This window comes from Oenanthe melanoleuca, chromosome 23 (genome assembly GCF_029582105.1).
Source record: "Oenanthe melanoleuca isolate GR-GAL-2019-014 chromosome 23, OMel1.0, whole genome shotgun sequence".
Lineage (NCBI taxonomy): Eukaryota > Metazoa > Chordata > Aves > Passeriformes > Muscicapidae > Oenanthe > Oenanthe melanoleuca.
The window spans coordinates 3,412,206-3,438,822 of record NC_079356.1 but is presented as its reverse complement, the minus strand read 5'-3'; the positions used below and the strand labels follow the sequence as shown (position 1 = coordinate 3,438,822).

At 55.5% G+C, this 26,617-nt stretch overlaps 1 protein-coding gene and 2 long non-coding RNA genes across 5 annotated transcripts in view; all 3 read right to left on the bottom strand.

Annotated features, from left to right (window-relative positions):
• Nucleotides 1–1,270: 1,270 nt before the first annotated feature.
• On the bottom strand, nucleotides 1,271–2,678 carry LOC130262128 (uncharacterized). Its single transcript, XR_008842065.1, has 4 exons — nucleotides 2,630–2,678; nucleotides 2,323–2,382; nucleotides 1,952–2,029; nucleotides 1,271–1,510 (listed from the first exon to the last, which is right to left on the bottom strand). It is a non-coding gene; the product is annotated as an uncharacterized LOC130262128 (long non-coding RNA).
• A 2,029-nt stretch (nucleotides 2,679–4,707) lies between these two features.
• Nucleotides 4,708–10,080, bottom strand: LOC130262130 (uncharacterized). 3 transcript variants are annotated; one of them, XR_008842067.1, is made up of 5 exons: nucleotides 6,357–6,750; nucleotides 6,032–6,078; nucleotides 5,746–5,805; nucleotides 5,383–5,445; nucleotides 4,708–4,942 (listed from the first exon to the last, which is right to left on the bottom strand). It is a non-coding gene; the product is annotated as an uncharacterized LOC130262130 (long non-coding RNA). The 3 variants fall into 3 exon arrangements; XR_008842069.1 differs by lacking the exon at nucleotides 6,357–6,750 and adding an exon at nucleotides 9,919–10,080 and having other exon boundaries at nucleotides 4,710–4,942; XR_008842068.1 differs by having other exon boundaries at nucleotides 4,710–4,942; nucleotides 6,327–6,665.
• Nucleotides 10,081–18,066: 7,986 nt separating this feature from the next.
• The window catches only part of KIAA0319L (KIAA0319 like), a 29,762-nt gene continuing 21,211 nt past the window's right edge, over nucleotides 18,067–26,617 (bottom strand). The window contains exons 15-21 of the mRNA XM_056508917.1: nucleotides 26,348–26,486; nucleotides 25,865–26,024; nucleotides 23,820–23,962; nucleotides 22,726–22,848; nucleotides 22,121–22,211; nucleotides 21,663–21,754; nucleotides 18,067–19,736 (exon numbers count right to left, since the gene is read on the bottom strand). Coding sequence (XP_056364892.1) covers nucleotides 19,549–19,736; nucleotides 21,663–21,754; nucleotides 22,121–22,211; nucleotides 22,726–22,848; nucleotides 23,820–23,962; nucleotides 25,865–26,024; nucleotides 26,348–26,486 — 936 coding nt within the window. The 3' untranslated portion in view covers nucleotides 18,067–19,548. The remainder of the gene's footprint in view (nucleotides 19,737–21,662; nucleotides 21,755–22,120; nucleotides 22,212–22,725; nucleotides 22,849–23,819; nucleotides 23,963–25,864; nucleotides 26,025–26,347; nucleotides 26,487–26,617) is intronic.

Sequence of the window (26,617 nt, the reverse complement as noted above, 5' to 3'; positions counted from 1 at the left end):
AGGCTCCCACATTAGCAAGACATTGGATTCTGGGATTGTTCCTGCAGGAACCATTGTTGCTTTTCCACTGTGAGGAACAATGAGAAATTCTTTCAAAACAGATGATCTGAATGAAATTAAGTCAACTGAAATAACCCTGTATCTGAAAATCGTTTATTGATAATGAAAAAAAAACAAAGAAAAAAGAAGTTACGCTACAAATAAGTGCTAGAAAAGAAAGAGAAGGAGAAAGGAAAATGGAAAAGGAGGGTGGGGGTAGAGACAGAAAGAGTGAGACAAAATCAGGAGTTGCCAGCAGCAGATGGGGCAGTGCCGTCGATGCGCTCAGCGGGCGGGATGTGCTCGCTGCCGCCTGGGGCCGGGGAGCGCTGGGTGAGCGGGGCTGGGGCAGGAGGGGAGGGAGCCTGGGCAGGGGAGGGCAGGGTGGGGTGGATCGGGGTGGGCAGGGTTGGACACAGATGGCTCAGGCAGGAGCACAGGGACAAAGCGCCAGGATGGCAGGGACACAGGGTGGTGGGACAGACATGAGGGTGAGGAAGAGCCCGCGAGAGCAGAAGAGACAAAAGTCAGGCTGGAGCCTGGGCAAAAAGGACAAAAAGCAGGCTAGGACCTGGGCAAAGAAGCACATAAGACTGGCAGGCTGGAGCCAAAGCAAAACCAAAAGACACTGGCCTCCAGACTGAAAAAACTCCCAGAGTCACCAAGCCTGAAAAGCAAAAAGCACAAAGGCCCTCAGTCAAACAGCTGCAAGGTTAAAAGCAGCTCTCAAACAGCCCCAGAGCTTGTGGTGCAAGCCGTGCTCCCTCAGGATGCTCTGGCAGCCGCCAGGAGCTCCTGCATTGCTGCTCCCCAGGGATCCGGCCATGAGGATCCCACACACGCTCCCAGGACCCAGGACAAGGCCCAGCCCAGCAGCAGCAGTGGGACACAGCGTGTCTGTCAGGAGCAGCAGCCCTGTCCCAGCCCAAACCCAGCTGAGTGGGTGTCCTGAGCCCGAGGCTGCAGAGCTGCACCCACTGAGCTCCTCGGGCTCTGCCGGCCCTGCAGTGCAGGGCGCTGCTGCCGTCAGCATTTGCTGCAGCAGTGCCGGGCTCCCAGGGACTGCCAGCACTGCCAGGGCTCAGTGGGAGCCAGCCCTGCCTGTGCAGGGGGACAGGGGACAAGGCTGGAAACACTGCCTGCTGCAATCCCTTCCTGGAGCCCAGCAAATGCCCAGCTGCAGGGCAGGTACCTGAGCCACGGCACACACCAAGCACCACCACACACACACACCTGCAGTGCACTTTATTGAACCTTTCAAAGCATTAATTGCTCAAGGTAATAATCCAAATCTGCTAAAGGGGTAGCAGAGGGCCAGTGGGGGGCTTTCCAGGTCCTGCAGTGAGAAGGCACAAATCAAGCTGCTTGGAAGGAAGGAAACATGCTTCTGTTCACTGCCAGTGTTCACCAGCTCTTCTTCTGGACACCGTAGTTTGGGATTCTGCTCGGGGTAGAGACCTGGCAGTGTCCGCTATAAAGACAGAAGTGTCATGTCTGAGAAGCATCCAGGCTGCCTGCTGGTGGACAAGCAGGAGGCAGGGACAGCCAGCAATGTCTCTCCAGTAAGGATCTCCTCAGTGTGTGCCAGAGACTTGGCCTGCAGCAAGCTCTGCTTCCTGAGCACTTCCAAGCCCTTTCTGCTCCCCATTTCTGTCTCTGGCCAGTGCTGCCAGTGGATACAGGAGTTCTTGCCACAGAACAGACACCTGCCTGCTCACAGCTGTTGCCCTCAGCCTTGACCCCTACCCCAGCAGGTCCTGGCTCTTCCCACCTCGTTGGGATTCATCCCTTTCCCACAGTTTGAGCATATTCATTGAGGTGTTAAAGGGCTGGTTTGGCTACAGAGTAAGCTCAGGGTAGAGCCCCGTGTTCCCTCCCAGCACAGCCCAGCTCCCCTGCCCTCTCCACTCACCAGCATCAAAAAACATGGCGAAAGATCCCCTGCGATTCCCTCTTGCACCCATTCTCATCCCCGTACCATTTACCAGTGCTGCAGGGAGGATAGAGCAGTGTCAGGGTGCTCTAGTGACCCACATCTCCCCTCTGGTGCCACCTGCACCAGAATCAGCCTCCCCAAAAGCACCCAGGGACCAGAATGGGGAGCGAGGGCTGGGGGTGCAGGTGTGGGGACACCCCATGGGCAGCAGGAGAGGAGCAGGGTGCAGGGTGCAGCAGCAGGGGCAGGCAGAATTCCAGGCAGAATCCCAGGGCCGTGCTGCCCCTTCCCTCCCAGCAGCTCCCCAAGTGAACTCAAACACTGCTCATCCCGTGCCAGATCCTCACCTACAATTGTGAATCCAAGAACGATTACAGTGAAGATTCCAAAGGTGACCATACCTGCAGCTAATAAGGAAAATGGCAGAAGATCAGGAGTGTGGGCACTAAAGCTCCTCCTGGCAGAGCCCAGTGCCCTGTGCCAGGCAGGGCAGGGGCCCGGGGGCAGCAGCAGCTCTCCCAGCCCCATCCTCCTTCAGCCCTGCAGACACCCAGCAGGAGAGGGGAGAAGGGATGAACCCAGAGTCCCTGTGCCCACCCCCGATCCACCCACCTCAGTGCCCACACCCCTGACCCCCTGAGCCACCCAACTTACTCATGGTGAGATGGGCAGGAGTGAGAGCTGTGATGAGTCTGCTCTAGGTTGGGAAGCAAGAACAAGGCATTTTTCCGTGGATTGCATGTGGGGTCAGGCTTTGCTGCCCTGCATGATCCCCCTAAGCTCCCCTCTCCCACCCAGCAGACCCCGGTCCCCTCCTCTCACCAGGAATATCCCTCAGTCCCAGCCCAGGTCTCGGTACCTGCTCTGCCGGTGCAGTGAGGTGAGCAGCCCCCGTTATTGTCCCCCCTCAGAGAAAGGCCCACCCTGGCACCTCCTGTGGGCCTCTTGTTCTCTGAGGGGTGAAGGGCAGCCAGAAATGTCCCACCAGGAATGGCACGGTCAGCTGCTATCGGAGAACTTTGGAAACTGCTCACTGAGTTTCGCTTTCTCTTTAACTCTTGATGTTCTGTCTCTGCCAGAGCAGGGCTGGGGCTCTCCCCTCCTCGGGGGTCAGACCCTGGCACTGTCCCCCAGGGAGCCCTTTCCCCCCAAGCGCCTCTCACGGGAGCTGAGGGGGAAGGACGAGCCGGGCTGGGGCTGCTCAGGCTGGGCCAGGGCTCCTGTGGCTTCACAGGACCTTTCCCGACCGGTGCAGCACTGTGAGAACCCCGGGCAGTCTGGAGAGCAGAGCTGCAGCTGCTCCACCTGCCTCCTCCCCAGGGCCAGCCCCAAACACCAGCCAAAGCCCCACGGGGCTGTCCCTGTCCCGGCCGTGTCCTCCAGCTGCAGTGAGATCCTGCAAGGAGCCAGAGGCCGTGGTGAAACCCGAGAGTGGCCAGGGGCTGTGGGGAGCAGCTCCTGCTCACTCCCAGTCCCATCCTCAGCCTCTGCCCAGTGCAGCCCAGGCAGAGGCACTGCCCACATGGGCCTGGTGTCTGCAGCTACACCAGAGCTCCTTGTGCCTGGAGCCGTGGCCAATGTGTTCTTTGAATCCAGAGCTCCTCGGTGGCTGCAGGGTGCTCAGAGTGGTGTTTTGGGGGGCTGTTTCCTCTTTGTGGATGATCTGGGATGCAGCCAAGGCTCATCAGTTTGGCTGTGGGGGCAGCTGGGGAGCTGCACCTGTGAGGAGATGGGGGCACAGCCAAGGGCCATGTCCTGTGAACCCACAGGGCCAGCAGGGATGGATGGCACAGGTGGGTGCCTGTGCTTGGAGCCACTTCCACAGGGGAAATCCCCCTGGGCCCTGCCTCTTGGCTTGGCAGGTGTCCCCTTCTGCTGCTGCTGCTGCTGCTGCACTGGGTCAGAACTCTACAATTCGTTCCCCTGCCACCCTGCACAGCCCTGGGACTCCACACCCAAATCCCCCAGTGCATTTGTCAGAGCAGTGGTTGAAGATTGCTGCAGCTGGACCAGTGTAGGGCAGCATCCACCTCTCACACCCTCATGTCCCTGGCCAGCTCGTTTGCAGTGACTCTGCACCAGGAGCAGTGGCCACACACTCGCCAATAGCTCCCTGCAAAGAGAATTGGGGTGCCAAGTACAGCCTCAAATAACTGACCCTGCTCACAACACCCACAGGCTGCAGAGTCACTGCTCAGTGCCCTCCTGAGACACCAACCATTACTGTGAGCCACCACTGAGGCTGCCACCAGAGCCATGTGAGCCCAGGATGCTCTGGCAGCCGCCAGGAGCTCCTGCATTGCTGCTCCCCAGGGATCCGGCCATGAGGATCCCACACACGCTCCCAGGACCCAGGACAAGGCCCAGCCCAGCAGCAGCAGTGGGACACAGCGTGTCTGTCAGGAGCAGCAGCCCTGTCCCAGCCCAAACCCAGCTGAGTGGGTGTCCTGAGCCCGAGGCTGCAGAGCTGCACCCACTGAGCTCCTCGGGCTCTGCCGGCCCTGCAGTGCAGGGCGCTGCTGCCGTCAGCATTTGCTGCAGCAGTGCCGGGCTCCCAGGGACTGCCAGCACTGCCAGGGCTCAGTGGGAGCCAGCCCTGCCTGTGCAGGGGGACAGGGGACAAGGCTGGAAACACTGCCTGCTGCAATCCCTTCCTGGAGCCCAGCAAATGCCCAGCTGCAGGGCAGGTACCTGAGCCATGGCACACACCAAGCACCACCACACACACACACCTGCAATGCACTTTATTGAACTTTTCAAAGCATTTATTGATCAAGGTAATTAAAATATTTTAAAGCAGTAGCTGGAGGCCGGGGAAGGCTTTCCAGTTCCTGCAGTGAGAAGGTACAAATCAGGCTGCTTGGAAGGAAGGAAATGTGCTTCTCCTGACTGGCAGGGCTCATCAGTTCTTCTTCTGGACATCATAGCATGTGCTGCTGCCCAGAGCTTGGGCCTTTAGTTTTCTCCCTATAAAGACAGGAATGTCATGTCCCAGAAGCATCCAGACTGTCTTCTGGTGGACAAGCAGGAGGCAGGCACAGCCAGCAATGTCTCTCCAGTAGGGGTCTTCTCAGTCTGTGCCAGAGACTTGGCCTGCAGTAAGCTCTGCTCTCTTTGCACTTCCAAGCCCTTTCTGCTCCCCATTTCTGCCTCTGGCCAGTGCTGCCAGTGGATACAGGAGTTCTTGAGACAGAGCAGACACCTGCCTGCAAACCCCTGACACCCTCAGCCTTGACCTTACCCCAGCAGGTCCTGGCTCTTCCCACCTCGATGGGATTGATCCCTTTCCCACAGTTTAAGCATATTCATTGAGGTGTTAAAGGGCTGGTTTGGCTACAGAGTAAGCTCAGGGTAGAGCCCCGTGTTCCCTCCCAGCACAGCCCAGCTCCCCTGCCCTCTCCACTCACCAATACGGAATCGTAAACCCTGGGAATTTACAGAGATGTCCACAGACTTATTCTTTGCTGCTGCTGCAGGGAGGACAGAGCAGTGTCAGGGTGCTCTAGTGACCCACATCTCCCCTCTGGTGCCACCAGCCCCAGAACCTGCCTCCCCAAAAGCACCCAGGGACCAGAGCAGGGAGCAAGGGCTGGGGGTGCAGGTGTGGGGACACCCCATGGGCAGCAGGAGAGGAGCAGTGTGCAGGGTGCAGCAGCAGGGGCAGGCAGAATTCCAAGGAAGAATCCCAGGCAGTGACCAGTGCTGCCCCTTCCCTCCCAGCAGCACCACCAGTGAAGTCCAGCACAGCTCATCCTGTGCTGAAGTCTCACCTAAAATTGCAGCTCCTACGGCGATTCCGACAAGGAATGCAACAGCAACTGCAAGAAAGACTAAGAAGGAAAATGACAGAAGATCAGGAGTGTGGGCACTAAAGCTCCTCCTGGCAGAGCCCAGTGCCCTGTGCCAGGCAGGGCAGGGGCCTGGGGGCAGCAGCAGCTCTCCCAGCCCCACCCAGCAGGAGAGGGGAGAAGGGACAAACCCCAGGGTCCCTGTGCCCCGTCCGATCTTTCCCACTTCAGGTCCCTTGACCCAAACCCCCTGAGCCACCCAACTTACCCATGGTGTGAGCAAGAGCTGTGATGAGTCTGCTCTAGGCCTGGTCCCTTGGGAAGCAAGAACAAGGCAGGCAGGTGGGGTCAGTGGAGCTTTGCTGCCCTGCATGATCCCCCCAGCCACCCCTCTCCCACCCAGCAGACCCCAGGTCCCCTCTCCTCACAAGAAGAAGCCCTCAGTCCCAGCCCAGGCTCCTGCCTGCTCATACAGCTCAGTAGCTGTATGGTGGTGCAGTGAGGTGAGAAGCCCCCTGTTATTATCCCCCCTCAGAGAAAGGCTGCTGTCCCCAAACACCCACTGTGGGACAGCAGCACCCCACACCACCAACCTGTTTTCTGTGTGCTGTTCAAGCGAGGAGGCCAAGTGCACAAGGGTGGACCAGAGATATTGAACCCTACATTACATCAGGTGATGTTCGATAAATTTTGGAACCACTTGCTGAGTTTCACTTTCTCTTTAACTCTTGATGTTCTGTCTCTGCCAGAGCAGGGCTGGGGCTCTCCCCTCCTCGGGGGTCAGACCCTGGCACTGTCCCCCAGGGAGCCCTTTCCCCCCGAGTGCCTCTCACGGGAGCTGAGGGGGAAGGACGAGCCGGGCTGGGGCTGCTCAGGCTGGGCCAGGGCTCCTGTGGCTTTACTGGGCTCTTCCCGAGCAGGTTTCATACGGCTGACACTACACTGCTCTTATCAGAACCCACAGTCTGCTCCTCCCCAGCATGTTTATGTAACCTCATATACAAACCACTCTGCCCCCTGTTTGTGCGTCTCCCCGCCCTCAGTCAGCCCGAGCCGCTCCGGGCAAGGCGAGGGGCAGCGGCTGCCGTAGCTCATGCGCCGCTGCAGCTGGTTGAAGGGGCCCAAATCCAGTTCAAGTTGATCTGGTTCCTTTTTACCATCCCCAGGGCACGGGGCTGTCCCTGTCCCAGCCGTGTCCTCCGGCTGCTGTGAGATCCTGGAAGGGGCCAGAGGCCGTGGTGAAACCCGAGAGTGTCCAGGGGCTGTGGGGACACACCTTCTCCATGTGCTTGGACAGCGAGGCAGAGCTGTGGGCAACCAATGTGTGCCTCGAATCCAGAGCTCCTCGGTGGCTGCAGGGTGCTCAGAGTGGTGTTTTGGGGGGCTGTTTCCTCTTTGTGGATGATCTGGGATGCAGCCAAGGCTCAGCAGTTTGGCTGTGGGGGCAGCTGGGGAGCTGCACCTGTGAGGAGATGGGGGCACAGCCAAGGGCCATGTCCTGTGACCCACAGAGCCAGCAGGGATGGATGGCACAGGTGCTTGGAGCCACTTCCACAGGGGAAATCCCCCTGGGCCCTGCCTCTTGGCTTGGCAGGGGTCCCCCTTCTGCTGCTGCTGCTGCTGCTGCTGCTGCACTGGATCAGAACTCAACAATTCATTCCCCTGCCACCCTGCACAGCCCTGGGACTCCACACCCAAATCCCCATGTGCATTTGTCAGAGCAGTGGTTGAAGATTGCTGCAGCTGGACCAGTGTAGGGCAGCATCCACCTCTCACACCCTCATGTCCCTGGCCAGCTCGTTTGCAGTGACTCTGCACCAGGAGCAGTGGCCACACACTCGCCAATAGCTCCCTGCAAAGAGAATTGGGGTGCCAAGTACAGCCCCAAATAACTGACCCTGCTCACAACACCCACAGGCTGCAGAGTCACTGCTCAGTGCCCTCCTGAGACACCAACCATTACTGTGAGCCACCACTGAGGCTGCCACCACAGCCATGTGAGCCCAGGATGCTCTGGCAGCCGCCAGGAGCTCCTGCATTGCTGCTCCCCAGGGATCCGGCCATGAGGATCCCACACACGCTCCCAGGACCCAGGACAAGGCCCAGCCCAGCAGCAGCAGTGGGACACAGCGTGTCTGTCAGGAGCAGCAGCCCTGTCCCAGCCCAAACCCAGCTGAGTGGGTGTCCTGAGCCCGAGGCTGCAGAGCTGCACCCACTGAGCTCCTCGGGCTCTGCCGGCCCTGCAGTGCAGGGCGCTGCTGCCGTCAGCATTTGCTGCAGCAGTGCCGGGCTCCCAGGGACTGCCAGCACTGCCAGGGCTCAGTGGGAGCCAGCCCTGCCTGTGCAGGGGGACAGGGGACACGGCTGGAAACACTGCCTGCTGCAATCCCTTCCTGGAGCCCAGCAAATGCCCAGCTGCAGGGCAGGTACCTGAGCCACGGCACACACACCAAGCACCACCACACAGACAATCAAGTACCGTCCATTTATTTTTTAAAACGTTTTTCTGGTTAAAATTATACCAAACCATTTAAAGCTGAAGCTGTGGGTACGATGGGGCTTTCCATCACTTGCCGTTTGAAGAATCAGGGTGCTTGGAAGGGAGGGATCTTGCTTTTGTTCCATTGCATGGGTCATAGGGAGTTGTGCAATCGGCTGCTGATCGAAGGGCTGATCAGGCTAAAATTTTTGCCCCTGCAAAGACAGAAGCATGATGTCCCAGGAGCATCGAGGCTGCCTGCTGAGGGACAAGTATGAGGCAGAAGCAGCCAATGAATTCTCCTAGGCATGGAGAGTCAAGGGACTGTGCCAGAGAGTTGGCCTGCAGTAAGCTCTGCTCCCTGAGCACATCCAAGCCCTTTCTGCTCTCCCTTTTTGCCTCTGGCCAGTGCTGCCAGTGGATACAGGAGTGCTTGATGTAGATCAGACACCTGCCTGCACAGCCACTGACACCCTCCAACTTGACCCCTACCCCAGCAGATCCTGGCTATTCCCACCACATTGGTTATTTCCCCTATCCTGCAGTTTGGGGAGAATTGAACCAGTGAGGAGATAAAGAACAGTTTGGGCTTTAGAGGAAGCCCAGGGTACAACCTTGTGTCCCCTCCAAGCACAGCCCAGCTCCCTGCCCTCCCCACTCACCAACCGTGAAAGCGACGGCAAGAGTCTTGGTCTTGCTAACCGACGTGGCAGCGAGGGTCACACGTGTACCACTCGCTGCTCCTGCAGGGAGGACAGAGCAGTGTCAGGGTGCTCTAGTGACCCACATCTCCCCTCTGGTGCCACCAGCACCAGAACCTGCCTCCCCAAAAGCACCCAGGGACCAGAATGGGGAGCGAGGGCTGGGGGTGCAGGTGTGGGGACACCCCATGGGCAGCAGGAGAGGAGCAGTGTGCAGGGTGCAGCAGCAGGGGCAGGCAGAATTCCAGGCAGAATTCCAGGCAGAATCCCAGGGCCAGTGCTGCCCCTTCCCTCCCAGCAGCTCCCAAGTGAAGCCCAGCACAGCTCATCCTGTGCAGATGCTCACCTACGATTACAGCTCCTACGACAATTCCAACAGCGAATGCAATGCCGATGACTTTGAAATCTAAGAAGGAAAATGGCAGAAGAGCAGGAGTGTGGGCACTAAAGCTCCTCCTGGCAGAGCCCAGTGCCCTGTGCCAGGCAGGGCAGGGGCCCGGGGGCAGCAGCAGCTCTCCCAGCCCCATCCTCCTTTAGCCCTGCAGACACCCAGCAGGAGAGGGGAGAAGGGATGAACCCCAGGGTCCCCAGGGCCACCCCCGATCCACCCACCTCAGTGCCCACACCCCTGACCCCCTGAGCCACCCAACTTACTCATGGTGAGATGGGCAGGAGTGAGAGCTCTGATGAGTCTGCTCTAGGCCTGGTCCCTTGGGAAGCAAGAACAAGGCAGGCAGGTGGAGTCAGAGGGGCTTTGCCCTCTTGCATGATCCCCCCAGCCACCCCTCTCCCACCCAGCAGACCCCGGTCCCCTCTCCTCACAAGACAAGGCCCCTCATTCCCCACCCAGGCTCCTGCCCAGCTCAGAGCTCAGTAGCTCAACAGGTGAACAGCTCCCCCTTATTGTCCCCCCTCAGAGAAAGGCTGCTGTCCCCAAACACCCACTGTGGGACAGCAGCACCCCACACCACCAACCTGTTTTGTGTTTGCTGTTCTCTGAGGGAGCACTGGCTGCTGCAGAGATTGAAGCAGGTTCCGTCCAGTCAGATGATGTTCAAAAGATTTCTGAAACCGCTCGCTGAGTTTCACTTTATCATGAACTCTTGATGTTCTCTCTCTGCCAGACCAGGCCTGGGCCTCTCCTGACGCTGTGGGTCAGACCCAGGCAGCCCTTTCCCCCCAGCTGCCTCACACGGGAGCAGAGGGGGATGGATGAGCCAGGCTGGGGCTCCTTAAGTTCCTTGGCTCGTGTGGTAAATCTGACGACACCCTCTGGTTTGGAGCGTTCTTATCAGCCAATAACACTCTGCCTGCCTGCTCCCCATCTTGTTTACGTATCATCGTAAACAAGCTGCTCTGTGCCCCTGTTTTGCCTCTCCCCACGCTCAGTCCTCAGCCCGAGCCGCTCCGGGCACGGCGAGGGGCAGCGGCTGCCGTAGCTCATGCGCCGCTGCAGCTGGTTGAAGGGGACCAAATCCAGTTCAAGTTGATCTGGTTCCTTTTTACCAGCCACAGGGACACATCATCTCTCTGGATGAGCCATCTGGACGGTGCTGGCCATGGGGGCTCCCGGCGTGGGGGTTCCAGCCCAAAAATACATACTTCTTAACATTCCATAACGCCGCCGGCTCCATATGGGCATATGAAGAAGTATGTAGGGTTGGGAGGGAGAGGCGGGGCTGGGGCTGCAGGGCACGGGGCTGTCCCTGTCCCAGCCATGCCCTCTGGCTGCTGTGAGATCCTGGAAGGGGCCAGAGGCCGTGGTGAAACCCAAGAGTGTCCAGGGGCTGGGAGGAAGCACCTTCGCCATGTGCTTGGACAGCGAGGCAGAGCTGTGGCCAACCAATGTGTGCCTTGAATCCAGAGCTCCTCGGTGGCTGCAGGGTGCTCAGAGTGGTGTTTTGGGGGGCTGTTTCCTCTTTGTGGATGATGGGATGCTCTGGGATGCAGCCAAGGCTCAGCAGTTTGGCTGTGGGGGCAGCTGGGGAGCTGCACCTGTGAGGAGATGGGGGCACAGCCAAGGGCCATGTCCTGTGAGCCCACAGGGCCAGCAGGGATGGATGGCACAGGTGGGTGCCTGTGCTTGGAGCCACTTCCACAGGGGAAATCCCCCTGGGCCCTGCCTCTTGGCTTGGCAGGGGTCCCCCTTCTGCTGCTGCTGCTGCTGCTGCACTGGGTCAGGATGTAACAATTCGTTCCCCTGCCACCCTGCACAGCCCTGGGACTCCACACCCAAATCCCCCAGTGCATTTGTCAGGGCAGTGGTTGAAGATTGCTGCAGCTGGACCAGTGTAGGGCAGCATCCACCTCTCACATCCCCATGCCCCTGCCCACCTCATTTGCAGGGCACAGACACAGGAGTCTGAGGACTTGGCACCCCCTCCCCACAGAACAGCTCTGGACAGGGAAGGCTGGAGGTGCCTTTGCCCATGGAAGGAGGGATTCAGCTGAGAGCTCTGAGGCTGGAAACCCTAAGGGGATTTTGGGGTCTTGTCCCCAACACAACTTGGCCATGTCTGGGTGACAAGGGGATGTGCCCTGACTTCAGTGACCTTCCCAGCAGCAAATCTGCAGCTGGAACAGGACAGTGGCAGGTACAGGGAGCATTCCTGGGTCCCCAGGGCTGCCCCCTCTCAGGACAAGAGAGTGAGGGGTGCATGGGGGTCCTGCTGTGGGCAGGAAGGGCTGGCTAGACACAGGGTGGCCGTGACTCAGCAGCGGGAGCCGTGGCCACACACACACCACAGCTCCCTGCAAGGGGCCCCCGGGTGCCAACTACAGCGTCACGTCACCAGCCCAGCTATCAGCACCCAAAGGCAGCAGAGTCACTCTTCTGTGGCCCTCCAAGACACCAGCCATTGCTGGTGGCCACAGCATGACACAGCCATTTCCCCCCCAGCATGTTCTGCCAGCTCTCCCCCCCAGGAGCTCCTGCATTGCTGCTCCCCAGGGATCCGGCCATGAGGATCCCACACACGCTCCCAGGACCCAGGACAAGGCCCAGCCCAGCAGCAGCAGTGGGACACAGCGTGTCTGTCAGGAGCAGCAGCCCTGTCCCAGCCCAAACCCAGCTGAGTGGGTGTCCTGAGCCCGAGGCTGCAGAGCTGCACCCACTGAGCTCCTCGGGCTCTGCCGGCCCTGCAGTGCAGGGCGCTGCTGCCGTCAGCATTTGCTGCAGCAGTGCCGGGCTCCCAGGGACTGCCAGCACTGTCGGGGTTCAGTGGAAGCCAAAAGCTCGGGCTGCACCCACCCTGAAATGGCAAAGCCAGGGCACAGCGTCTGGGCTCTCACACCGCAGCCGAGTTCATTTCCTGTCACCTCGGCTGACCTTGGGCTGCCTCCCAGGACTGGGAATTAGAGATACTCCAGCCCGAGTGGCCCGCAGAGCTCCACCCCACGGCACGGTCCGCACAGCCCTCGGCCGGGCTCTCCCAGTGACCTTGGAGGGCTGCACCAGCTCCACGGGATGCTCGCTGCTCCTCGTGTCCCCCAGCTCCAGCCCAGGCCAGCCCTGTCTGCTCCCACCACCCCTCTTCGCCCCTCCCTTTTCCACAGACCGGCTTTACCCCACTGCCCTCTCTGTGCCCAGACATTCCCAGTCATCACCACCAATCCCTCTGCAGCCCTGGGAGTGCCCCCAGCACCGAAGGCATCCCTGAGCCCTCCCCAGCCCCAGCGCTGCCTTTGGCAGCTGTGGATCCCGAGCTGAAACCCACCAGGGAGCTGTGGCCTGGGGCAACCCCTCTTCCACGAATTCCCCATGCCCGCAGACCGGCTGTGAGTCCCCAGTCAGGGCAGCCCCCGTGTTCACCACCTGCCCCGAGAGCAGCAGAGGGTGGTTTGTGGGCACTTGGCTTTGCGGGGGGAGGCGGAGGAGCCGAGGGCTGCCGGGCCCGGCCGCAGTGGCACCCAACAACCCCAGCCTGGCTATAAAAGGAAGAGCCTTTTATTTGCCGGCTCCGCCACGCCGCGTCCCTGGCCGAGCTCTGCAGCCGCTGCCCCGCAGGGGCCTTTCCAAGTTTTCCCATCCTGTGCTGCCCCCCAGCCGGCTTCCCCCGGCTCGTCCATCCCCGGCAAACCCACTGCAGCAGCTGCTGAGTGACTTATGAAATACCAAGAGGCCCAGCAAGGAGGAGAGGAGTGGGTGCAAGGGGAGCGCTGGCACAGGGTGCCTGGGGCAGCACCCCGGCTCCCGTCCTGCCGCCCCTTCACCCGTGTCGGGGCGGTGGGCGCATGACCCTGCTGATCAGCGCTTCCCTCCGTGAGAGTCCAAAATGCGATGCCGAGGTGCCCAGAAGTCGGGTTTCCCTTCCCACCATATCCCACAGGCGTGGGGTGTCCCCACTTCGCGTGGCAGAGGGCACCTCGGCTCCCTGGGGAGGGGCCGGCCCCGGTGCGGGGGGACCCCGCAGGCAGAAGGGCCGGGTGCTGCCCGCAGAGCAGAGCACTCCGCACCCAGCCGGGACCTGCCGGGGGAGCCCCCCAGGCACACAGAGACTTGCTGCTACCCCCCACTCCTCCTCCTCCACCCGGGCTGGCCCCGAGCAGGGGGGGCTGTGACCCCCTCCCCGCCCCGCCGAGCCGCTGCCGGAGCCCAGCAGTGGCATCCCCGGCTCAGCACGGGCCGGGCTCGCTGAAGGTTAAACCTCGGCGGCGGGGAAAGCCCCGCTGCCCCTCGCAGACCCCGCACCTCCCGCCCGCAAGGCCACTCACGGTCCTGGAGGTGACAGCGGCCGCAGCGGGCTGGGCTGGCGGCAGCGAGCTGCGGTGACACCCGGCACCAGCACGCTGCTTCCTTTCTCGCCTTGACTTTGCCACAGGACTCCTCCGGCTCGTCCGCAGGAGCTTGCAGCATCCTCCAGTTCAGCGAGAGAAGTTCCCCGCCAGGGAGGGAGGGAGGAGGGAGGGATTTAAGGCAGACCCTGCCTGGGATGCAACATCTACGGGTGCAGTTGAAGACCCCTCGCTCGCTGGGCACCCCGAAGCTCCCTCCTCCTCGCCCCATCCCGCTCTCAGTGTCCCGGCACTTGTGCCTGGTTCTGGGGATGCTGCGGGGGTGATCTCTGCTGAGAAACCCTCTCCCTCCCGGACCGAGGCAGCCCAGGCTGCCACCAGCACGCAGCCAGGCAGCTCTGTCCCCTGCCCCATGCCCCCCGAGTGCCCGGCGGGCTCCCAAGGCCATGTCCTGGGGGAGCCGGCACACGCCACTGGGCCCAGCAGCAGCCCGGGGCAGCTCGAGGGCAAAACGGAGCTCGTGGAGTGCACAGAAGGGTAAAACCTATCACCACCTGAGCCACAGGAGATCCCCACGGCCGGGGCATCCGCTTGGTGTGTCCCCAACTCCCACGGCGCGGTTGTTCTAGCATTCCCAGCCGCCAAGTCCGGGGGTACAGAGCTGCTCTGCCCACCCGGAGCCGCGCCGGTCCTACCTGCGGAGAGCTGGCAGGGCGAGGGAGAGACCCTGCCCGGGGCAGGATGCTGGGAGACACCTTAGTGGGATTCCCAAAGGGAAAAGCCAGGACCAGCAGCGTGGCATCCCTCCCGCGGCAGTCCCGGCGGCTCCCTGCCTGCCACGACACCCTCCCCACCCCGGGTGCGCTCTGTTTGCCTGCTATTTTTGGCAGCCTCCTAAGAGCTCCTCTCAGGCTATTAATAATGAGAGTGAGAAATTCGTTTGGCCTCTCCTATATAAGGAAAGGTAGAGGCTTAGAGGCAGCTAAATATACTGGCGCGTGCGGGAGCGAGCGGGGAGCCTTTGGCACCGCGTGTGGAAAAGAGATTGTTTGAACAATGGAAAGACGGACTCACTCGGCGCACGGGGCCCCGCGTGGACCGACGGAGGGATGGACAGAGGGATGGACAGAGGGTGGCGGTGCCCGCAGGCCTCCCCTGCAGCACCCCCGATGTCCCTCGGGGCTCTATCCCAGCAGGAGAGGGGAGGCAGCAGCAGGGATGCTCTGCGAACTCCCGCAGCGAGACAGCCACGCTCGCCCCAAAATGCCTGTAGCAAGCCCCCCTGGGCCAGCAGCGATCCAGAGAGTGACGCTGGGTCTGTGCCTGGCCAGGAGGGACGCCAGGGGTGCTGGTGGCACGGAGCAGCTGGGCTGTGGTGGGGCGACCAGTTGCCACTGGGACATGACCAGCACAGGGTCGGTCCTCCAGCTGAGCCCCTGCAGATCCCGGCGTCTCTCGGGCTGTGACCGCCGCTCCTGCCCGCCTCTGGGACAGCCCCGGGGTGCCAGCAGTGCCACAGTGTGTCCCCAAGGAGCCACCAGCACCCCGCGGTGTGCCCACACCCTCGGCACGGGATAATTTAAGGCGCACATCGGTACTGTCGCTGTGTCCCCCCGGGGCTACGGGGGACCCGGGCGAGGCGCGGGAGCTCCTGTCAGTGCCGAGGACAGGGAGAGCCCGGCTGGAAGAAGCAGAGCAGCAGCAATCCAGGGAATCCTAATGACGGGAAGGCGCTGGGGAGCAGCGCCAAATCCACACGGTCGGAGCAAGGACAGCACATGCAGCAGGATGAGTACAAAGAGAGGAAAACCGTGCTCCTCTGGCTCCAGAAGGAGCCTTTTGTTTTTTTAACTCTTCGTAGCCTCGGGCGCTGTTTAGGGAGGTACAAGCGGTGTAGCTGAGACCTCAACCCCGATCTCCCCGGCTCCGTCACGGTCTTGGCCTCGGTGCCTGCGGCCAAATCCCGGTACCCTCCTCCCCCAGGGACTGCGGGGCTGCCCCGGGCTGCTGAACCCCCGAACCACCGGGAAAACCGCGGTGGGCAGAGCCCTCGAGCTGCTGCTGGGCCACCGTCACAGCTGCCTCAGTTTCCTGAGCTGTGAAATTCCAGCAATAAAACAAATTTCACAGACTTCGAGCCTGGGGCTGCTCTGAGACTCCAGCCCAGGCCCTGATCCCCCCCTGGGGATGTGACAAAAACTGCTGGAGGCAAGAGCAGCTCTTTGCCCTCAAGGCAGTGAGAAACCCCATTCTCCTCTTTGGGTGCTGCAACTCGTACTGCAAGTTCTCCCCACCCACCAAGCGGAGCCCGCAGCTGGGAGCTCAGCAGATTTGGATTCTTCTGTCCTCAGGTGACATTGAGGGAAGCGAACTCAGGGCTCCAGCCATGGACCACTGAACTGTGCATGGACAGAAGGGCAACTCCGAAGGTTTTTTTGGGCTGGGACCCCGACGCCGGGAGCCCCTATCTCCTCCAGAGAGATGATGTGTCCCTGTGGCTGGGAAAAAGGAACCAGATCAACTTGAACTGGATTTGGGCCCCTTCAACCAGCTGCAGCAGTGCATGAGCTACGGCAGCCGCTGCCCCTCGGCGTGCCCGGAGCGGCTCGGGCGGCAGCGGGGCTTTGGCTGGGTTTTGGGACCGCCCGGTGGGGAGGAGGCAGGCAGAGAGGCTGCAGCTCTGCTTTCCCGACTGCTGATAGCTGTGGGTCTTGATAAGACCGGGAGTTTCAGCGGTCTGAAAAATCTTTGGTGAGAACCGTCCCACAGCTGAAACTAGAGAAAGTAGCAAGACATCTTTTCATTTGCAAGTAACATTTTGCTTAAAGAAAAAAAAAAAAAACTTTTATTCTTGACCCAAGTAACACTGGAATCACCAAACATCATTAACTGAAGTGCAGACAGGTTGGGTATTCCTAGCTATTCAGCAGGATGCAGAAAAGATTTAACAGCAAACTATTTCAAAACTAAAATTTGCCTCAAACATCTTCACCAGCACTTGAATATGTTAAAGGAAACAAAACTGAGTGAAGGTGCTGGTTCATCTGACAGATGTCTCAGCCTTTAATTTCCACACGTGGGCAACTTGTAGCCAGTGTCTAATTGTGAAATCATAAAGCATAGCAATGCAGAAACCTTCCTGAGCAAGGTCACGCTCACGGTGCTCGGGTAACAAACCAGCAGGAAAATTAGTGACACTGCAGGAGGAGGAGAGCAGGGCAAGGGATTCCAAAACCCCAGGGAGGCTCTGTGCACACACCTGGGAAGGGCTGTGCTCCTGGGCCACTACAGCAGACAGCCCACCCTGCTCCTACCTTGGGCCAGAAGTTCCCACCTTCAGCCTTGGCGGGGTCTCTTCACCTCTGTCAGCCCCAAACATCCTTGTGCCCACAAAGCTGGGGTGCAGAGCTGCCTGTGCCCGTTCCTGAAGGCTTGGTGGCACTCAGGGTTGACACGTGGAGAGGGAAGAGGCTGCACAGCCAGCGAATACTAATGGGAGCCAGGAATCTGATGTGAGCTTGTGCTGTGCTGTCACAAACCTGCACTCAGAGATGGCAAGTGACTGCAAGCTACTGGGCATGGAGGGAAGGCCAAAGCCCTCCCCAAACCCCAACCTTGGACTGGGGTGCAGCCCCTCAGTACAGCACCCCCACCTGAAGGGCTGTGACCCCACAAGGGTGAAGGAAACAGCTTCAGCTGACCAATGGTGTTGGAGGTAACAGCTGCAGAGATTATAATTCCCTCTCCTGTAACAAGCAGCCAGGCTCACTGGAAAGCCCACCCTGTGTCTGCTGAGAAGGGCACTGACCCCTGCAGCAACCAATGCCCAATGGCTGAGCCCCCATCTGCTGCTGGAGGCCCTCCCTGGGATGGGCAGGAGCGAGGGGCTCAAAAAGCACAAGCCCTAAGGACCAGAACCAGTAGAGCCCAACAGCTCCCCTCTCCCAGCACAAAGTGCTGCCAGGTGCAGCCTCAGGACCACACCTGGTCAATCCCTGCAGCTCCAAACCCTCCTATTCCCACAGTTTGTTCACTTACATCCAAATGAAGGGACTTGCAGAGGGTGGTGCCACCCAAGAGTTAAGTGTGAGGCCATGGGACAGCCAGCCCTGGGCTGTGACCTCTGGGGAGCATCCTGGGCTCAGCCCTCCCCGTGTGTGGTCCTGGGCGGGTTTGGAGGGAAGGAGCTCTGGGGAGAGAGGGTGCAGGAGCCTCCAGAAGGGGAAGGCTGAGCCAAGCCCCAGCTGTGTGCCAGACAGCCCAGGCAGAGGGTGGCCTGTGCTGTGACGACAGCAAATGCCGTGGCCTCGGCACTGGGAGAGCTGCAGGCTCCAGTGCTGGGCCTGAGGAACAGATTGCCCAAAAAATAAACTCAGCAGCAGCCATGACTACATTCAGTGAGGGAACATCCCCTCACGTTCAATAGTGTTTAATCTTCATCTAGCTCAACACAAATCAGTAGTGCAGCAATATAAATACAACTGAGGAACTTGAAGCCTTTCGGCTTTCATAGCTCAGTAAGAAGAAGAAAAGCCAATGAAACCAGTTTCCAGTTTTTAAATTAAACACAAAGAAAGGCAATGAACTGCCCACCCATCCCCAGAGAAGCAGTGGCATCCTTCATGCCAGCACGAGGCTGAGCTCTGCCCGAGGACAGGGTGCAACTCATGACAGCAGCACAGTGAGATAAAGGAGTGGGAATGGAAAAGGATCCCCCCACCTGCCCTCAGGCAGCAGGGACACAGTGACATGCCGTGCCACGTGCTGCTGGCACTGCCCACTGCCCTCGGGTGCCCAGAGTTCCCTTTTCCACCAGGGCTCTGCAGCCACAAGTGAGCTGCCAGCCTGAGGGAGCAGCCAGCTGGGGACTGCAGACACCAATCCCCATCACCTGGGATGTGCAAATTTTAGGGAAGAAAAAAAAAAAAACCAAACCCAAACCAAAAAACCACAGTACATAGTGTTCCATAACTGAGATATGGTTGACATCCAGCCTCATGGACGGCCTGGTGACCAACAGAAGGTGCTGGGGCCACAGAACATGTCACAGCTTTGGAATGAAGCCAGATGTTGGACACAGGTACCAAAGGTGGGTGTGTGTGTCCCCAGCTCTGGTATCCAGCAGGACTTTGCTGCAGGAGGGGTCTCCCAGCCTGGGCAGTAACCACAGGTCAGCTTTTCACACATGAACAGGCACCAAGTCCCCAGCACTCCATGAGAGCGGCCTGACAGCAATTTAAACAGCCACAAACCCCTCTCCTACCTGCAAACTGCCAGAGTGTCACCACAGTGTTTACATTCCCCCTCCTCTACACTCCAACAGCAGCCAAGTGCATGTGAAAGGACAAGTCTACATTAAAATAGTGCTTAAACCATTAGGGAAGGTGGGAGTAAAGGAGAAGAAAATTGTTGGACAGCACAAGTAGCTTGTGATAGGCAATGGGAGCCTGAAGGGAGCTCAGAGAACAGCTCAAGGACTTGACCTTCCTTCTCCAAGGAGCCTCAAGGCAAGTGAGCTGCAAGTCCACAGGTGCTCCCTCCACTGCCATCTGAGGTGGCTTAGGAGGGTCCTGCACATTCACAGTTGCTCCAAGTGGTTCTGTCCTACCCTCTCCAGATGCCAGCTCTGTCCTTTTCTGACTCTCCTCCTGGGGTTCACAGTTGCCTTCTCCTCCCTTTGATTTCCCTTGAAGTTCAAATTCAAGTACAACCAGTTTTAACTGAATGCAAAGAAACCCACAAAACCGAAGTTATTTTCTGTGAAACAAGTTAGCAGCATTGTCCTAGTCAAAGTGGCCTCTGAAGGCCCTGGTAGGACAGGGACAGGCCAGGCCTTCCCTGCTGACTCCAGCCAAGGCTGCCCAAGGGCAGCTATAGGATTTCCTCCCTCTGGCTCTTGGCTTTGAGTGCCAGCTGTCCGTTGCGCAGGGAGCCGTTCTGGCTGCGCAGCAGTTTCCCTTTTTCCCGGTCAGGCCATGTGAAAATGGCTTCATCACTGTCCAGCTCCGACTCTGAGTGCATCAGGCTCGTGTTGAGGACTTGGGCTTTCTGTCTGCCACCTTGAAGGAGAAACATTCCCAGGTTAGAAATGCTCTTAACACCAGTGAACCACCTCACCTTGCTCCATCCCCTCTAAGTCTCCTTTTCTGATCACATCTAAGAGGCAGCAGAATCTGACTTTCCCCTGTGTGTCTCTTATTCCCTCTGATCCTGTCTCAGACACTCTGGCATGTTAGAGGTCACAACAACACTCCAAGACAGCACAAAGCACAACAAGCAGACAGGAAGGCAATGATGTGAGCAGAAGGGGCTGTGAGTACACGTGGGAGCTGTGTCTCCCTGACCTTGCTTGGGGCATTGCCTAGAAAATGCTTGGAGGGCTCATGACTGGAGTAAGAGAATATGCAGGTTTAAGGGAAGATCTCTGCCATCTCACTACCCTCTCCCTACTCTCCTCTCTGCTACTCCTGCCTGAAAGGGAAGAGAGATAAATTAGCAGGATGAATTTAGATTAATGCACAAGGACAGGAGAGAGACATTTACTGATACTGTCAGCAGAGGAAATATTTAAATTTAGCTTTTCCTTAATGGAGAAATGCAACATTTTCTCTGTTAGCAGAAAGCTCCCTGGCATATCTAGCAGAGAAAAAGACTTCAGTCAGCAGCTAGCCTCAGAAGCAGCAAGATGAGTTTAGTTACCAGAGAGCAAATGGTGAAGCACATTTAGTACATTTATTGCACAGTGGGCTCTGAGGTGACAGATGGTCAGATTAAAGCAGAGTTGGGTGCTGAGGGAGGGAAACACACCCAGGTTTCCTGCAAGGGTATCTGTGTTTGAGCAGTTGGGACAGCCTTGTCCTCAGAGGAACAGCTGATCAGTCTGTCAGTGCAATGCCCTCCATGCTGCTCTTGGGCACTGCTCACTTTGCTGGAACACCATTAAATGGGGTAATACTGGCATGAGAGGTTATTTTCCACTAGCAAACAAGGATCAGGGACTCTTTTCCATGCACAGTTAACACATCTCCTTCTCTAAACAAAACCAGGACACACTTTGATAATGAAACACACACTCAGTAGAAGCAGAGCTCCCTGGCATTCAGCAGGTTGTACTTGGCACATCCTTTCCAACATTTCCCTCTTTTCCTGGTCAGTCAGCAGGTGATCAGGGCTTCGTTCATGTAACAGATAAAAACACTCCAGCCTGAAATAACTCCCTGATTTTTGCAGAACCTCTGACAAGCACTCTTAGGACACCAATGCAGGCAGGAAAGTGCTGGCTAAGAACAATGAAGACAAATCCTGCCTTTCTGGAATGGGCCAATGGACCTGGAGCCACATGGAGCACTGAGGAATTCATGGATCTCCCTCCAAAATGTACCTGCTCGCTAGAAAACTAGAGGATGAGCTAAAATGTGAAATTTTCATAGCCTAATGTACACAAGAGCAAGAATAAATAAGTTGATGAACCAGTTGTTTGTGGTGGGGGAGTAGCAGAGCAGAAATAAACCTCAGTCTCTCCAGTACACAAGTATTTTCACACTGTTCTCAGGTGTTGATCAATTTAGTGTAATGTTTAGTGCCACTGAATTCCTGCTCTGCTGTAGAGCATGACCAAAGAACTGCATATTGGCAAAAAGAGAACCAGAACCCAGAGGAAAACTGGAGAAAAAGTTACAATCAAGACCCAGTTTTAGGCTTCCTGAGTCAGGCTGTTCTGCACAGCTTTAATGCAACCACTCCTGCTTCTGAGGTACCAAGTGGAGACATAAGGATCAGGCCAGTTTCAGCCCTAATTTCCAAACTTAAAGTTAGATGACTTTACTAAATATCCCATATACAGATGTGAGACAAACTCTCAGATCTGCTGAGACCCCTCTGTCAGTCCCTACATCATGTTTGTTTCACTGTGATTTTGAGTCTCCTGAGGAAAAGCCCTCAGTCAGCACTCTGGAAGTGCTGAGCTCTTCCCTCTCATATTTTACCTGCTTTGGGATTTGGTTTTAACTCCAGGCTTTCTTGATCCGTTGCATCCAAAATCTTGTATTTGCTTTTTCTTTTGGATTTTCCTTTCCGTCTACAGGGGAGGAAAAGGAATTAAGAGACAGTCCATTACCAAAAGAGCCAGAAGAAAAACAACTCTGATCTTCAAAGCTAAAGCACTTGCTATTTAGGATTATGTTCATATTACAATTGTTCATATTATGTTCATATTAAAATGTTGCTAAGTTGCACATTTATAGGTTAATCCAAATTTTGCTTCTTAACATAATGCAGAGCTGTGGGACTTCAACATTTAACTCGAAACATTTAAGTGAAAAAACCCAACATCCCAAGGCTCAGCAGATGACTTGCTGGGACAATAGGTTTGTATCTTTAACCTCCTAGTGCAGACACATGGTTGTGAAACCTGGATACAGCAGGGGTTTGGTCTCAGTCCCACCTCTTGCAGCAGCAGATCACCATCCATGACAAGATTCCCAAGGCAACCACGATGACAAAAGATGCAATGATCACATACAGCATGCTCCACTCTGCAAGCAAAACCCCAGAGATAAACACATTTTGGCACCTCATACCATTGACACTGCATGTTTAGGGGACTATTCTTGGGAAAGAAAATGCAAGGCCTGGCCCTATGAAGAATTAGAGGCCAGCATTCCCCACTGGCAGGACCACCAGATCCCCTTGGAAAGCTCAAGATCCAGTGTATGGACTCACTGGGCAGTTTTCACCATGTGGTGGTTTATAAAATTTGCTCTCCTGTGGCAGAAAAAAAGTCTCTGTACAGATGTGAGAGAAGAGAGCTGTGATTTATACACCCAGAATGGACTCAACTCTTAGTGAGTGTTCACTGGGAGGGTGTGAAGGGGACTCACTCCCCTATCAAACATCACCTGCCCAGGAGGTGAGACAAGGACTGTGCTCTGCTGTCAGCATCTCATCAGAGCAACTGGGAGAGAGCAGGTGCCTGGCACTGTGCCCACCCTGGTTTCAAACATGGTTTCTCTGCCAAGGTGCCCACCCTGGGGGTCCCAGTTCACATACCACAGTTGCTTTCGCCGTCCCCCATCTGCACCCTGAGGAAATTCTCCATCCAGAACGGGTCACACACGCAGCGCTTGGTGAAGGAGTCACAGCGCCCGTGCTCAGAGCAGTTCAGCTGACAGGCTGGAGGCCAAAACCAGCAAGGTGAACTAAATGACTCACAGGTGAGGCAAAAATGGGACAAAATAGTTCAATACAGCCAAACCCTGCTGCAGGCTCTGACCTGAATGTGGCCCCTCTGTAGCTCATTCATAGCTCAGCCGTAATCACAAGAGGTGAGAAGTGCAAACGCAAGCACCTGGGCCTCATGCCAAACTCAAACATCCCACTTCAACAGCAATGCACATTTTGCCTAATAAATCCTCATTTCTATACACATATTATGGAATTTGTGTATTTGTCAAGTAAATGTTTTCAAACAAAATTTTGATTTTCCAATCCAAACCCTGCCTGGGAGAAAGACAAGAAACAAACAGATCCTTTGGAGGGACCAAACAGAACTGAAAAATGGCTTTTGAAGGCCACAATATGGTGAGATCAGGAAGTAATGAAGATAATTACTCTACACAATTCTAGCTTCAAATCTCTAATTGATCAACAAATGATCCTCACAGGATGGATCTAATAAAAGAAAAACAGTGCTAATGTAAAGATGTAAAATAATGATAGAAGGGGAACATTTCCTGCAGACTGATGTTTGTGCTGCACAGGAAACCAGTGGATTCACAGCTACAAAGATGTGCAGTTTGTTTTTTTCAGGATGACACTAATTTCAGTGGCTATAGTCCATTAACACTGTATTTTAGTTTCATAAGTATCAATCTGCTTTTGGTTTTGTGAACTCTTATCTTCACAGCAACACTGCAAGCAATTATTTATAAGAAGCTGAATAGTGAATAGACGGAATTAATTGGCAAATAAGTGATCAGCGAATAGTCTAATAGACTTAATTTTCTGTTTCCCATTTATTAACATGAAAGCTCCTGAAGTGAGTGTAAGTGTGTGGGCATGTGGGTGTTTTTAGCAGCCTTACTCTGTCAGGCAGCTGAAAAGAAGGTAAAGGATGTTCAGTGTGTCTCAAGACTCTCACTTACTGACTGTGTTAATCTCCAGGGCCCGGAAGATGAGGAAGTCTGACTGTTGTTTCCGCAGCTCGTTCTTCAGCGTCCAGGCCACCTCTCGGCCTTTGAATATCTGATGGGGAGGCTGGTTCTGCACAAAGAACACCATCTTCGTGCTGGAAGAAAGGCAAGAGTTATTATCTGCTGCTTCTCAAACATCAGTGGAGAGCCACAATCTCCTGTCTGTCATTAGAGGGACTCACTCAGAATCCCAAATTTATGTGAAGACCAGACTTCTGACTCTGTTTGAAAGCAGTAATGGCAGATCTGGTCCTAGAGTAGAAAACCCTTCAGGATATCTGATCCATTCATGTTTTCCAAGCTAGGGCTGCACTGTTCCTGAATTTGTACATCAAGCAGATCTTTACATGTTCATGCTAAGCATCAAATCCCCGAACGTTAAGGTCCTGCTGTTCTCATGTTCTCCTCCCTTCCTCCCTGTGGGACTTAACTACACCTGGAACTCGAGGGTCCATCTACCTGCTCAGCACAGAGCTCCAGCACCAGACAGTGGAAGTTTACAGTCTTTTGCAGAGTTGAGTTTGAATGCACCAAATGCTATAGCCCAAAACAACCCAGGTGTGAAGGATTCTGTATTCTGCAGCTTTTACTGCATTAACTTTATGATAGAAGAACTTGTTCCTCATGGCTTGCTCACCTTGCAGAGCCCTGTGGATCCTTTAGACTCACAAAAGGATGCATGAATGTTTAGGATTTATTATTACCAGTGAGCTTATGAGTCAATGGGATATCAGTGAAAACCCTCAGAGTATGTGAAAAAGAACAAACAAACAGTGAGAGGAAAAAGCTCTTTTTTAAACAGCACAAGTTACTTTGATAGTGGAAGCAAAAATGGAATCTTTAAGCCATCTGTCAGGAAACAATCTCTGCTCCTTTATAACACTTCCCACTCTTTTGTCTGCTGGAACATATAAACAGATGAAGCATTAATGACAAGAATCCCTTGCTTGCCTTACTCAGGGCGACTGGCTTGCTCATGGCAGAGACAGAGAGCTAATGTTACAACAGAAGTGCTGGCTCCTCTGTTCTCAGCTCTCTAGGTTTGCATGGACAATGAATTCTGATTTTCCTGCTACAGCAGGCCACGTGGACATGAAGGAATTGATACATCACAGCACCCAGGGAAGTGTAAAGTAACAGCAGATTTATTGCTGACTTGCTGGAAGACTTTAAGCATGTCCCTTAAATCTTCTTCAGTGCTTTAGGTACTTTAAAACTACTCCCCTTTCAATAAAAACTAAGTGCAATATTGCATTTATTTCAACAGATTGCCACTCATGGCTTGTTGCCACTCTCCAGGCAGGCAACACCACCCTGACCTACAGCCTTGCTCAGCAGCCAACTTCCATGTGTTTAGAAGAAATGCAGTTTTCTGTAAGCCAACTAGTAATCAAAATTAAACTTTTCTATCTCTTCAAACAGAAATTACATCAGCTTTCAATGGTTTTTCATACACTAAGTTGAAGCAGTTGTGTAGGCAATAAAGTTACTGCAGAATTAGTGGAAGGTGTCCCCTGCCTGCAGCTGTGTGGTTGGAACTGGATGATCCTTAAGGTCCCTTCCTACCCAAACCAGTCTGGGATTGGATGAACTACCAATTTGGCATGAAGGTGAGGAGGATTGTTACACACTCTGGTGTGCTGTAAGTGTTTCAGCAAACTCCTGCTCCAAGCCCCATTACTTCTGCAGTTACAGATCACAGCTGCAGAATGTCCCTTCATACAGTCTCCACAATTTTCAAAAAACAAATCAGATTTGTTCTTATTTTACAGGTTTGAGGTGAAAAGACATGAACAGCAGCAGTTTTCAAGGGCAATGCACCATCTCCAGAGGGGAAAGATACTCAAGACCTGCTTGGCAACTCTGATCTGAGCAGGAATATAAACATTAAGGAGTAACTCCACATGCTCCCGTGATCCAATCTGCTTTCAGAGAGGCCTTGATTTTCCAAACCCTCAAGCAATTCCTTGCCCTGTACCCTCCCAGGTGAGCCCCACCTTTGCTCAGTGTATGGCTGGATCTTCTGCACGGTGATGTCTGAGTCAAGGACCCCCAGCAGCACCCCAATCTGCCGGATGAACATCCCCTTCTGCCGCTCCGTCAGCTGGCTCACGTTCACATCCAGAATGATCTCCACCAGGTTATTCTTCCTAGGATCTAGAGATTGTAGATAGTACAGATCTTTACAGTTTCTATTTAGTAGCTTGGGCACAAGGCAGGTTTTTAGCTATCTTTCCAGGATGTTTCTGATTTGAACACAGAACTACAGAGTGGCACTGTGGGAAGAGACACAAGTATGACTTTCACAGGTAACAGAAGCAGTGAGAGTCAGTCCTCAAAATCCACAGGAAAACACAACCATATCCCTCAAAACTTTTGATGTTTACAGTTCTAAACTGGAGTAGATGACATTCTAATCCCTGTATACTGTATCCAGAGGGCTGCAGGCAAATGTGGTACAGCACAAAACCCAGACTCACCAGGTTTGACCTCCACTGTGGTCCTTTCCACATCACTCTCTCCTTTAGCATCTGTTACTCTGAGGTGAAATGTGTAGGTCCCTTCTACCAGATTGGACAGGAGGAGGACAGGATGATGGTCTGAATTATTTAAGACTTCCTGGAAGGCAGAACAAAGTAAGCATGAGAAAACAAATTATCAAAGCAGCACCATGTATCACCATATTTCAGATTATGACAGAATAACAGTCCAAGAATGAACTTTGTATTTCCTCAGGAGCTGTCAACACC